General features: G+C 44.7%; 1 protein-coding gene across 1 annotated transcript in view; it reads right to left on the reverse strand.

The window, feature by feature from the left end:
- The window catches only part of BEND2 (BEN domain containing 2), a 58,809-nt gene extending 46,947 nt beyond the window's left edge, over positions 1 to 11,862 (reverse strand). The window contains 4 exon segments of the mRNA XM_017540616.2: positions 256 to 297; positions 300 to 388; positions 3,524 to 3,715; positions 11,838 to 11,862. Coding sequence (XP_017396105.1) covers positions 256 to 297; positions 300 to 388; positions 3,524 to 3,715; positions 11,838 to 11,862 — 348 coding nt within the window.
- Between the last annotated feature and the right edge of the window lie 2,575 nt (positions 11,863 to 14,437).

Raw genomic sequence — 14,437 nt, forward strand, 5'->3', positions numbered from 1 at the left:
ATGGGGAGGAAGGCAGCAAATCACACTGCCACGTGTGTACCTATGCAACAATCTTACATGTTCTTCACATGTACCCCAAAACCTAAAATGCAATAAAATAAATAAATGGAAGAAGAAAAAAAAAAAAGAAATATCAAGTTATAAAATACCTCCAGGTTGGACCCAGTGGCTCACACCTGTTGCAGACTAGCCTGGGTAACATAGCAAGATATCATCTCTGCTAAAAATTAAAAAAAAAAAATTAGCTGGGCATGGTGGCATGCACCTGTCATCCCAGCTACTGGGAAGACTGATGTGGGGTGGGAGAATTGCTTGAGCCTGGGAAGTTGAGGCTGCAGTGAGCTGTTATTGTGCCATTGCACTCCAGCCTGGGTGACAAAGTGAGACCCTGTCTCAAAAATAATAATAATAACAAAATGAAAGATACAATAAGATACCTCCAAATTGAGCTGTAACTTCAACCAAAATTTACCTTTTAAACTGTTTGAATTTTTTCTGACTACAATACAAGCTATAAGTAATTAAATTCTGATGTATTCAAACAAAGGAACTACACAGCAAGGATAATAAACCAACTATTGCAGCACACAGCAAGAATTTTTTTTAAAAAGCCAGACACAAGCCAAATGTGGTGGCACGTGCCTATGGTTCCAGCTATACAGAAGCTGAAGCAGGAGAGTCAATTGAGCCCAGGAGTTCAAGTCCAGCCTCGGCAACACAGCAGGACCCTGTCTCTGAAAAAAATGCCAGATATAAAAGAGAGTATAGCATATGGTTCAACTGGTATAAAACTCAAAAACAGGCAAAAGTAACCTATGGTAGAAGTCAGGATAGTGGTTACCTTACAAAGAAGAGTAATGATTGAAAGGGGGTGGACGGGATTCTAGGGAGCTCATAACCTTGTATTTCTTGGTTATGGTGCTGGTTATATGCATGAATTAGTTTGAAAATTATTTAAGCTGTATATTTACGATGTGTGCATATTTTGTATGTCATAGATTTCCATAAAAAGTTCACCTATGGCCAGGTATGGTGGCTCATGTTTGTAATCCCAGCACTTTGGGAGGCTAAGGCTGGGCAGGTCACCAGGAAAGAAGTTTGAGACCAGTCTGTCCAACAAAGTGAAATCCCCTCTCTGCTAAAAATACAAAAATTAGCTGGGCAGGGTGGTGTACATCTGTAATCCCAGCTACTTGGGAGGCTGAGGCAGGAGAGTCGCTTGAGCCTGGGAGGCACAGGTTGCAGTGAGCCAAGATCACACTACTGCACCCCAGCCTGGGTAACAGAGCAAGACTCTGTCTCAAAAAAAAAAAAAATTCACCTCATTATATTCAGCTCATTATAAATAATTCAGAATCTAAATAAAAAGAGAAAGCAGTCCACAGCAATAAATATTATAAACTTTAAATATATTTATTTTTCTTATATATTTTATATACTTTGAATCATATTGCATATATATATTCTGAGCAATTTTGTGTGTCATTTATAATTTTAAAAATATTTTTAAATGCCTGCATAATATTCCATTTTATGGATGTCCAGAGGTTTTGCTACCCGTTTTCCACTGTGGGACATTTATATGGCTTCTAATTTTTCACTATTTTGGTATAATGATGTGTATACATTCAAAGGCAAACATTTCTTTACACCTCTGAATGGTTCCTTATAATGGACATCTAGAAGAATCACTAGGTTAAAGTCTATGAATATTTGGGGGACTCTTGATAGGTGAGGTACTGCCAAAAAGTCCAAAAGGGTTGTACTAATTTACATTTCAAGATAACTGCAATGCAATGGTTTTTCTCCATTATCACTAGAGTAAATTATCTTTTACCAACTGTTAATTTGATAGACAAAAGTTTAAGGCTTGTATCTCATTTAAGTTTGCATTTTCTATCCACTAGTATTTCTTGTTCTGTGAATTGTTCTGCTCACTGCCCAATTAGGGTCTCAATGTTTCCTGTCTGATTTGTATGAGGTCTTGCTCTCTTAAGGATAATACCCTTGAAAGTGTTTAATTGCAACAAACACCCTTCTCAGGTGGAGGTGTGATTTAGAAGAGTGGCTTTTTTTGAGCTAGGGAGGGGTTTCTTTATTTGTTTATTACGCCAAATTCATTAACATTTTTGTGACTTCTTCAGCTGCTTTTACACTTAGTCTTTCACTAGGATTAGAGAAAACAATCAACTATATTTTCTTCTAGTTTCTTCCATACTTCCACTTATTAGGTCTTCAACTCTTTAATCCATCTCAAAATTATTTAAGTGTATGATGTGAGATGAAATGAAATGGGCTTTCCCCCCAACAGTTAAGCATTTTTCCCAGCATGTTATTTCCTTTCCATCATTCCTGTATTAATGTACTCTAGTATGTTAACACTAAATCCTTTGTTTTGTTTGTGAGTTTCTATCACATTAAGTCTGGCTCCCTATTTTATAACTGTATTTTAATAACATAATATTTTAATAACTATATCTTTAAAATGTTTTAGTGTTTGATATGGTAAATCACCACCTGTCCCTTAAACAGTTTTTTCCTAAGATTTTTTTCACACCTATACTAGACTGTTTTTTCACCTCCAAGAATAATTTGTGTCTCTCCACTTCCTCAAGCCTTATTTTATGATCCTCAGTATTTGCGGTCCTTTCATAGAGGTTCTGCTATTTTTATTTATTTATTCCTCAGAGTGTTTAAATATATTTCATAGCCATTATCAATTGGGTCTTTTTCCTATATGTTTTCTAACTACTTAATGCGACTATATGAAAAAACTATTTGTTCTTATAATTTAATAAAACTAACTAAACCGACTCAAGAAGAAATAAAAAATCTTAATGGACCTATAATGAGAGGTTGAAGCAGTAATCACAAACTTTCCAGTAAAGAAAAGCCCAGGACCAGATGGCTTCCCCACTGATTTCTACCAAACATTTAAAGAATTAACACTGGCTGGGTGCGGTGGCTCATGCCTGTAATCCTAGCACTGTGGGAGGCTGAGGCAGACAGATTGCTTGAAGTCAGGAGTTCGAGACCAGGTTGGGCAACATGGCAAAACCCTGTCTCTACTAAAAATACAAAAATTAGCTGGGCATGGTGGTGTGCGCCTGTAGTCCCAGCTACGTGGGAGGCTGAGGCAAAAGAATCTCTTGAACTTGGTAAGTGAAGGTTACAGTAAGCAGAGATGCCACAACTGCACTCTAGCCTGGGCAACAAAGCAAGACCCTGTCACCCTAACACCCCTCCAAAAAATATGACTTAACACCAATCCTTCTCAAACTCTTCCAACAAATTAGATAAAAGAACACTTCTTAACATTCTGTCTCCCACAGAACAAAGGAGACATGGCAAAGCTTAAGCAAAGGGAAAATGCAAGCAAAAGTAAACCTTGTGGTATTAGCACGAAGCTAAGCCTTCTGGTAATAACTAATTGCTGTAAAGTTTACAGTAATATTTAAGCAATTTACTGGAAACGGGGACCAGAGCGCAAAATTTTGCCAGAAAGGAAATTTAACAAAATTACCGTATGACATTTGGAGTGGATGGTGATGGTCACCACTGGCACCTGGAAAATTTGGTTGTATGGCTGTGACATCAGTGGAATAATCTGCTGTGTCATTGGTGGAATTATCTGCTCTTTCAGAATCTTCCACTGTCTCAGTACTGCGATCATCATTGTTATCATCACTGTCGTCAACAGTTACAATAATAAAATCTAAAAATAAGCAAAGAGAAAGATTAGATTCAATACCACATTAAATAAACAGTTTCTTGAGGATGCCACCTTATAAAGTTATAGATTGTTTAAAAAACATATTTTAGCTGAAAATTTGTATATTTTTATATCTGTAATTATTACAAGTTAGCTAATGAACCAATAGTAGGAATTTTTGAAGTATGTACATATGTATGTATACATACACACACACAGAGTACTATCTCTAGTACTTCCAATTTTGTAGAGCAATAAATTTCTTCTCATTTGATAAATGTGGCCAGCTGGCCCATGCCACAGTGTTCAATGATATGCTTTTCACTTAAATGATGCAACTGGTGTTAAGTAGACACACTTGTAGTGACCATGAAGTTCTAAACTTTTCTCTAAAAACTAATATTAATGTTTATGATGACTGATAATGCAGAAATAAAATATAAAAGTAAATGTCATTATGAAATGAATTCAAACTGAATCTCACAAAACGTGAAATAAGTAACCACAAATAAGCCAGATATGAAATATCAACTAGGTAAACCATTCTAATGAATATGAAAACACATTATGCAAAATGTCTAAGATCAAAATGAGCTTTATTGGATTCCCCCAAGCAAGATGGCTGAACAGGAACAGCTCCAGTACACAGCTCCCAGCAAGATCCACGCAGAAGGTGGGTGACTGCCACATTTCCAACTGAGTGGCCCCTGGAATGCCAGTGGGCAGAACTGTTCATTCCCCTGGAAAGAGGGCTGAAGCCAGGGAGCCAAGTGGTATGGCTCGGCAGTTCCCACCCCCACAGAGACCAGCAAGCTAAGATCCACTGGCTTGAAATTCTCGCAGCCAACACAGCAGTCTGAGCTCGAACTGGGAGGTTACAGCTTGGTGAAGGAAGGGGTTTCTGCCATTGCTGAGGCTCAAGAGGGCAGTTTCAACCCTACAGTGTAAGCAAAGCTGTGGGGAAGTTCAAACTGGGACAAGCTCAACACAGCTCAGCAATTGCAGGCAGTCTGTCTCACTAGATGTCCTCAATGGAAAGGGCATCTCTGAAAAAAAGGCAGCAGCCCATCAGGGATTTATAAATAAAGCCCCCACCTTCCTGAGACAGAGCACCTGGGAAAAGGGGTGGTAGTGGGTACAGCTTCAGCAGACCTAAACGTCCCTGCCTGGCAGCTCTGAAAGAGCAGCGGATTTCCCAACACAGCATTTGAATTCTGATAAGGGATAGGCTGCCTCCTCAAGTGGCTCCCTGATCCCCATGTATCCTGACTGGGAGACACCTCCCAGTAGGGGCTGACAGACACCTCATACAGGAGAGCTCTGGCTGGCATCTGGCAAGTACCCCTCTGGGACAAAGCTACCAGAGGAAGGAACAGGCAGCAATCTTTGCTGTTCTGCAGCCTCCACTGGTAACTCCCAGACAAGCAGGGTCTGGAGTGGACCTCCAGCAAACTCCAGCAGACCTGCAGCAGAGGGACCTGACTGTTAGAAGGAAAACTAACAAACAAAAATAAATAGTTTCAACATCAACAAAAAGTACGTCCACTCAGAGACCCCCATCTAAAGGTCACCAACTTCAAAGACCAAAGGTAGATAAATCCACAAAGATGGGAAGAAACCAGTGCAAAAAGGCTGGAAACTCCAAAAAACCAGAACGCCTCTTCTCCTTTAAGGGATCACAGCTCCTCGCCAACAAGGGAACGAAACTGGATGGAGAATCAGTTTGATGAATTGACAGAAATAGGCTTCCAAAGGTGCATAATAACAAACTCCTCCAAGCTAAAGAAGCAGGTTCTAATCCAATGCAAAGAAGCTAAGAACCTTGAAAAAAGGTTAGACAAAATGCTAACTAGACTAACCAGTTTAGAGAAGAACATAAGCAACCTGATGGAGCTGAAAAACATAGCACAAGAACTTCCTGAAGCATACACAAGTTTCAATAGCTAATCGATCAAGTGGAAGAAAGGATATCAGAGATTGAAGATCAACTCAATGAAATAAAGTGAGAAGACAAGATTAGAGAAAAAAGAGTGAAAAGAAATGAACAAAGCCTCCAAGAAACTTGGGATTACATGAAAAGACCAAACCTGCATTTGAGCAGTGTACCTGAAAGTGAAGGGGAGAATGAAACCAAGTTGGAAAACACTCTTCAGGATATTATCCAGGATAACTTCCCCAACCTAGCAAGGCAGATCAACATTCAAATTCGGGAAATACAGAGAACACCACAAAGACACTCCTCAAGAAGAGCAACCCCAAGACACATAATCATCAGATTCACCAAGGCTGAAATGAAGGAAAACATGCTAAGGGCGCCCAGAAAGAAAGTTCGCGTTACCCACAAAGGGAAGTCCATCAGACTAACAGCAGATCTCTCAGCAGAAATCCTACAAGCCAGAATGAGACGTGGAGAGTGGGGGCCAATATTCAACATTCTTAAAGAAAAGATTTTTCAACGCAGAATTTCATATCCAGCCAAACTAAGCTTCATAAGCGAAGGAGAAATAAAATCCTTTACAGACAAGCAAATGCTGAAAGATTTCATCACCACCAGGCCTGCGCTACAAGAGCTCCAGCAGGAAGCACTAAACATGGAAAGGAACAACCAGTGCCAGCCACTGCAAAAACATACCAAATCGTAAAGACCATCAATGCTAGGAAGAAACTGCATCAACTAATGGGCAAAAATAACCAGCTAGCAGCATAATGACAGGATCAAATTCACACATAACAATATTAGCCTTAAATGTAAATGGGTTAAATGCCCCAATTAAAAGACACAGACTGGCAAATTGGATAAAGAGTCAAGATCCATTGGTGTGCTGTATTCAGGAGACGCATCTCAAGTGCAAAGACACACATAGGCTAAAAATAAAGGAATGGAGGACTATTTACCAAGCAAATGGAAAGCAGAAAAAAAAAAAAAGCAGAAGTGCAATCCTAGTCTCTGATAAAACAGACTTTAAACCATCAAAGATCAAAAGAGACAAAGAAGGGCATTACATAATGGTAAAGGGATCAATGCAACAAGAAGAGCTAACTATCCTAAATATAGGGACCCAATGCAGGAGCACCCAGATTCATAAAGCAAGCTCATAGAGACTACAAAGAGACTTAGACCACCACACAATGATAGTGGGAGATTTTAACACCCCACTGTCAATATTGGACTGATCAACAAGACAGAAAATTAACAAGGATATCTAGGACTTGAACTCAGATCTGGACCAAGTGGACCTAATAGACATCTACAGAAATCTCCACCCCAAATCCACAGAATATACATTCTTCTCAGCACCACATCACACTTACTCTAAAACTGACCACATAATTGGAAGTAAAACACTCCTCAGCAAATGCAAAAAAAACAAACAGTCTCTCAGACCACAGTGCAATCAAATTAGAACTCAGGATTAAGAAACTCACTCAAAACTTCACAACTACATGGAAACTGAACAACTTGCTCCCAAATGACTACTGGATAAATAACAAAATGCAGGCAGAAATAAAGGTGTTCTTTGAAACCAATGGGAATGAAGACACAATGTACCAGAATCTCTGAGACATATTTAAAGCAGTGTATAGAGGGAAATTCATAGCACTAAGTGCCCAACAGAGAAAACAGGAAAGATCTAAAATCAACACCCTAATGTCACAATTAAAAGAACTAGAGAAGCAAGAACAAACAAATTCAAAAGCCAGCAAAAGACAAGAAACAACTAAGATCAGAGCAGAACTGAAGGAGATAGAGACAGACACAAAAAACCCTTCAAAAAAATCAATGAATCCAGGAGGTGGTTTTTGAAAAGGGGTACAAAGAAGAGTTGGTACCATTCTTTCTGAAACTATTCCAAACAGAAAAAGAGGGAATCCTGCCTAACTCATTTTATGAGGCCAACATCATCCTGACACCAAAACCTGGCAGAGACACAACTAAAAAAGAACATACCAATTGTTATCTAGGTGGCTATCACTGAATAGCAAAATTATTATCATTAGACTTCTATGTCAATTCTCTACAATAAACTTTCAATTGTATCACCAGAAGAAAATAACCAGGGCAATTGAAAGTGTATTTGTTTTTTGTCATTGTTTTGTTTGTTTGTTTGTTTTGAGATAGAGTCTCGCTCTGTCACCAGACTGGAGTGCAATGGCAAGATCTCAACTCACTGCAACCTCTGACTCCCAGGTTCAAGCAATTCTCCTGCCTAAGAATAGCAGGCAGGAGACTGGGACTACAGGCACGCACCAGCATGCCTGGCTAATTTTTGTATTTTTAGTAGAGGCAGGGTTTCACCATGTTGGCCAGGATGGTCTCCATCTCTTGACCTCATGATCCGCCTGCCTTGGCCTCCCAAAGTGCTGGGATTACAGGCATGAGCCCCCACGCCTGGCCCCTGAAAGCATATTTTTAAGAAAAGCTTTTGTGTATCAACAGATATTTCAAACTAGAGCTAGTAAAGCTATTGACAATGCCACTAAGGTTTCTCAGTAAATGTGTAAAAGTCCAATCAGTTCTTTTAAGTGTACACATAACTTTCCCAATTAAATTTTGGGGTTTTCTTGGTTTTGTTTTTTGTTTCGTTTTGTTTGAGACAGTCTTGCTCTGTCACAGGCTGGAGTGCAGTGGCATGATCCCAGCTGACTGCAACCTCTGCCTCTTGGGTTCAAGCAATTCTCCTGCCTCAGCCTCCTGAGTAGCTGGGGTTACAGGCACGTGCCACCATGCTCGGCTAATTTTTGTATTTTTAGTAGAGATGAGGTTTCACCGTGTTGACCAGGATGGTCTCAATCTCCTGACCTCATGATTCACCCACTTCAGCCTCCCAAATACTGGGATTACATGCGTGAGCCACTGTGCCTGGCCCCCCGTTTTAAAAGAGTTTTTTTTTTTTTTTTTTGAGACAGTCTTGCTCTGTAGCCAGGCTGGAGTGCAGTGGCGCCATCTCAGCTCACTGCAACTTCCGCCTCCCACATTCAAGTGATTCTCCTGCCTCAGCCTCCCAAGTAGCTGGGACTACAGGCACCCACTACCGAGAAGGGATTTCACCATGTTGGTCAGGATAGTCTAGATCTCCTGATCTCATGATCCACCCACCTCGGCCTCCCAAAGTGTTGGGATGCTGGGATTATAGGTGTGAGCCGCCACGCCCGGCCAAAAGACATTTTAACTTTTAGAAATTGTTTTAAAATGGCCAGGCGTGGTGGCTCTCACCTGTAATCCCCGCACTTTAGAAGGCCAAGGCAGGCAGATCACTAGAGGTCAGGAGTTCAAGACCAACCTGGCCAACACAGTGAAACCCTGTCTCTATCAAAAAGTACAAAAATTAGCAGGGCATGGTGGCACACACCTGTAGTCCCAGCTACTCTGGAGGCTGAGGCTGGAGAATCCCTTGAACCTGGGAGGCAGAGGTTGCAGTGAGCCAAGATCATGCCACTGCACTCCAGCCTGAGAGACAGAGAGAGACTCCGTCTCAAAAAACAAAACAAAACAAAAAACCAAGAAACTGTTTAAAGATTATGCTCCCAAGGCACCAGGCCATCAACTCATCACATGAGGCACAGCTCACAATGAGGGACTGTGGGTAACCCCCCTAGAGGCACCAAGGAAGGAGAGCTAAGCAGAATCCTGGCACAATTAGTGCCTGAAGAATATCTCAGTTTATAGTGTTACTACTCAGTTATTTCCCTTCATATATAATTCTCTATATATAATCATATATTAGTTCATAGAATGAGTGCTTAAAGAATATGTTACCACTCAGTTATCTCCCTATATATATGTAACTATATCTTAGTTCATAATGGGAGGAATGCCTAGAGTAGACATGGTACAGAGCATGAATTAAGGAACAAGTAGCTTATAGTCGGAGGAATGTCTGGAGCAGACACGGTGCAGAGCATGATTTAAGGGAAAAACAGTTATACCAGGACAAGAATCCATGGCCCGGGGGCAGCGTTCAGTGTCGTAAAGATACCCGCTGCATGGCAGGCTTGGGGCAAGAGCCACTCCTCCTGATGAATAAGTTGTAGGATCTTGCTCCAGTTCTTGTGGAAGGCTGCCCTCAGACTGGCAATCCCTCGAGCATCAAAACCCCTCCAGATAATGGCACCTTGGCGACTGTGAATTTTATCAGCTCTTGTTACTGTGCTAGGTCAAAAGCACCCTCCTATAGAACTCCTCGGAAGCTGCCAGCAGGTGGCGGTAGACCCTAACAGCTCTGTCACTGCTGTGTGATTAAGCATCCTCCGAGTAGCATGCCCATAGATAGAGGTATTGCACACTGCACCCTCTTCACTGCGCACAGCCCACCTCCATGCCTCAGTGACCTAATGGGGGTGGACCCCTTACTGCACACGACCCTGTGGGGCCCTTGGCCCTACAAGCGAGCACTCACGCGGGGACCACTTTGAGGAACACACAGCAAAACAGGGCAATTACAACAGCCAGACCGCTCCGTTTGTTTTAAGAACAATCACTTTCTAAATCTTCCTGCGGGACTCTCAAAGGCAGCCCTTCCACTGCCGCCAAAACCGTATCCCATCGCCCAGCACTTGCTGCAGGCGGGACAAGCAAGGCTCAAAAGGGCACCCAGCCCACGCCCCGCTTTAGAAAACGCCCCGCTGCAAAGCTGCTCGGAAAATCGCTTTTAGTCAACCTGAAGCCAGTCTGCCGCACTCGGGGAGCCGGGAGAGGAGGGAGGGACGCGGTCCGCCACCAACCAAATCAGAGACTTTCCTGTCAAAGACCACGCGGCAAGGGGGCCCGGCCCTCGCGCGCCTCGACGGCTCCCCGGCTCCACGGGGACCCCGATTTCGCAGGCTCTCCCAACTCCCGCCTCTGCCCCCAACACCCTACATCTTTCTCTTCCTCCTCATCGACGTATTTACAATAAAACAGCAACGCTGCACTGTTTCTAATGAAACGCGGTTACCATCAAAACCCCAACTCTATGTCTCAACCGCGAAAAGTCTGACAGGAAATCAACTCGGGAGTTTATCAATTCTTTGAACTCAAAGCTCTCACCCAATGTTGTGGCTTACGCCAGTAATCCCAGCACTTTGGAAGACTGAGGCAGGAGGATCGCCTGAGCCCAGGAGTTCAGACCACTGTGGGCAACAAGACGAAATCCCGTCTCAACAAAAAATACCACAATTAGCGGTGCGTGGCGGCGCGCGCCTGTAGTCTCAGCTCCTCAGGGGGCTGAGGAGAGAGAACCGCTTGAACCCAGGAGGCGGAGGCTGCGGTGAGCCAAGATGGCGCCACTGCCCTCCAGCCTGGGCAACAGAGCGAGACTCTGTCTGAAAAACAAAGCAAAAACAACAACAACAGAAAGTCATTCCTCGCCCCCCAATACCGCCCCTCATCAAAAAGAGAACAGCTGGAAAAGGATCAGCTAGTCCCAGAAGGTCAGCACCAAGTATTTAATGAGGTGCGAAATCATAAAATGTCACCCGCTCAGGCGCCCGCGGAGAGGCAGCGGGCACCACCCAAAGCACCCCCTCAGAGCACCCGGCATTTGAGGCTGCACCCGGGCTGCTACGCCAAAACACTGAACAGGGCTGTGCCCCTCGGCTGCCCACCAGCGAAAAATCAACAAATTCAAGAAAAAGTGCGGCTGCACAGACCCGCTGTAGCGCCAGGCCCCGCCGCGCCGCCTGCCAGGGTTTGAGGCACACTCCTGGAGGTGGCCCGCCTCACCGATCAACGACCGCCTAGATGGTTTCCCAACCAATCGAGGCTCGGGAAAGAACCGTGGGCCCTAGGGCAACCAGGCCCAGTATCTTGACTCACTCTGGGCACAAGCCCAAGTCACCCCAACCCCGAGCCACCGAGCGCCACAGGGACGCCATGAGCCTCAAGATAACCTCAGCCGCAAGGACATCTTGAGCCTGGAGACCCCGTGAACTAAGCGCCATCTTAGTCCACCACGCCAAATTTCCCACGGGCGCCCTGACCAATCGGCAGCAGATGGCCGATACCCAAAGGCCGCCCCTCACATGCTCCTGCCAATGAACATCCAATCCTGCCGCCCCCTGAATGGTCACCTAACTGGGCGCGGCCCAGACTCTGACAGAACTTGAGGCCCAGGTTAGCGGGGTAGTTGAGGGGAGGTCACCTTACCTTGTTCCTCAATCTGGTCGGACATCCTGAGGTGGCGGGGTCTGGCTCTGAGGCCGGAGACCTGAGGCCTATGTCTGTGCCGCGGCTGTGTGGTAATTGTGTGGTAACTGTTTCCCCTCTCGCGAGGCACACTGAGGCGCGAGCGGAAGGAGCCCGGAGTACGTCTCTGCGGCTGCGCAGTAGCGCTGGGCGTGCGTGCGTGACTCAGGGGGGTCAAAGGGCCTCGCCCCCCTCCCGCCTCGCTTTCGACCTACTTTCTTAAAGTGTTGTTTTTACGAAAGTATACATATATATGTCTATATAGTTGTACATTATATATGTGTGTGTGAATATATGCAGATATAGATACAAATCTAGAGATATAGAGATATGAACTAGTAGCCAACAGTGTCATTCTGCTCGTCCCAAAATGTGTATCAAAAAAAAAAAGTCCAACATCAGAGAACTGCGTTCAGACTTTCTAGTGTTTTCCAGGTTGCTTTCTCACATCCGATGCCGGCTCTGGGAACAAAACCAAAAACAAGCCAACTTTGCAAATGTGCCCCTAATAAATAGCTAGCAACCCCTGCCCCCTCCTTCCTGCCCCCTCTAGTAGTCTGCAGTCTCTAGTTTCATCTTTGTGTCCCTATGTACCCGATATTTAAGCTCCTACTTACAAGTGAAAAGATTCGGTATGTGGTTTTCTGTTTCTGTGTTAATTCACTTAGGAGAAAGTCTTCCAGCTGTATACATGCTGCTGCAAAGACATGGTTTTGTTCTTTGTTATGGCTGCATAGTATTCCATGGTGCATCTGTACCACATTTTCTTTATTCAGTCCACCATTGATGGCCATGGCGGGGTGGCAGGGAGTCCATCTCACCAGGCACAGTGCTCACCACCTGTGGCCTGGAGCCCTGGACACAGCTCCAGTGGCCTGGCTGAGATGTGCAACGCCACGCTTCCAGGAGGCCCTGAGAGCCTGCCGTTTTGCTGACCCCAGGGTCTGCAGTGGGTTTTTGGCCCTAAGTGCAGTTTTGACAAAGGAGTGTGTATTAGGGTTCTCCATAGGAACAGAACTAATGGGATAGTTGTATATATAAAGGTGAGTTTATTAAGTAGGATTGACTCACAGGATCACAAGATAAATTCCCACAATAGACCATCTGCAAGCTGAGGAGCAAGGAAGCCAGTCTGAGTCCCAAACCTCGAAAGTAGGGAAGCCAGCAGTGCAGCCTTCAGTCTGTGATTAAAGGTCTAAGAGTCCAAAAGCTGAAGAACTTGGAGTCCGATGTTTGAGGACAGGAAGCATCCAGCATGAGAAAAAGATGTAGGCCGGAAGACTAAGCCAGGCTAGTCCTTCCAGGCTCTTCCACCTGCCTTTGCTCTTCCTCCTGCTTTTGCTGGCAGCTGATCAGATGGTGTCCACCCAGATTAAGGGTGGGTCTGCCTCTCCAAATCCACTGACTCAAATGTTCATCTCCTTTGGCAACACCCTCACAGACACACACAGGGACAATACTTTGCATCCGTCAATCCAATCAGGTTGACACTCAGTATTAACCAACACAGGGCATCTTCTTTGTAAGGACAGAGAAAGGCCCGGAGGAGCTGGAGAACAGCACTGAGCTCCCACCATCAGTTGTGAAAACTGGATCTCATGTGTTCATGGGCAGACACACATCTGTGTGTGTGTGTGTGTGTGTGTGTGTGTGCATGTGTCAGAGAGAAAATGAGAGAGGAGGGAGGTAAGGAGGAAGGGAGGGAGGAAGATGGATGGGGCTGAGATGGTGCTGAAAAGGGGAGAGAGACTGAGCATGGGACAGAGTGACAGGCTAGCACCTCCCCATTTCTGTGTTACCTACAAAACCGCGGCCTTAGTAGGGTAAAATTTACCTGAGAACTTCAGCCTGTCTGCCAGGCTGAGTCTAGCACTCAGCCTCCTGGGGGGAGGTCCGGGGAGCAGGGTCTCAGGTGTGCCCCAGCGGTGGTAGAAGATGGCAGCATCTCCATCTGGAGGAGACCTACCAGTTAGGCAAGACCCAGGCTGTCACCTCCTCTGACACTTCAGCCCATGCTGATCACCACCAGGTGCACTACTCCAGGACCCGCCTCTCACTCACCTCGCTCCTGGTGGGGAAGCAAATCCCACGTGGCTTCCTTCCGTGCCTAATTCTGGGTGGGGGACCAGCCTACACCATTCCACCCTTTCAGGACCCCAGGAGGCTGGACCCCAGTGCACTCTGCCCTCCCGCTTGCCCAGTTCAACACAGTCTGCAGCCTCAAATCCAGATCGAAGAGTCCCAAGCTACAGTGACCTATCTGGGTTCTGCATCTTAATGTTTCCATGCCAAGAAAGCAAACAGGAAAGGCATCCTTCAAACACTCTAGTCAAAGCTTCCCCTCAGACCACTGCAGAAAGCTCAGGTTCTCAGACCTCAGGCAAGCTTGAAAGTACTTTCCTCCACCATTTTTTAAAAATATATATTTTATTGCACTTTAGGTTCTGGGGTACATGTGCAGAACGTGCAGGATTGTTGCATAGGTACCTACATGACAATGTGGTTTGGTGCCTACATCCCCCCATCACCTATATCTGGCATTTCTTCCCATGTTATCCCTC

Source organism: Cebus imitator, unplaced genomic scaffold, assembly GCF_001604975.1.
Source record: "Cebus imitator isolate Cc_AM_T3 unplaced genomic scaffold, Cebus_imitator-1.0 Scaffold128, whole genome shotgun sequence".
Lineage (NCBI taxonomy): Eukaryota > Metazoa > Chordata > Mammalia > Primates > Cebidae > Cebus > Cebus imitator.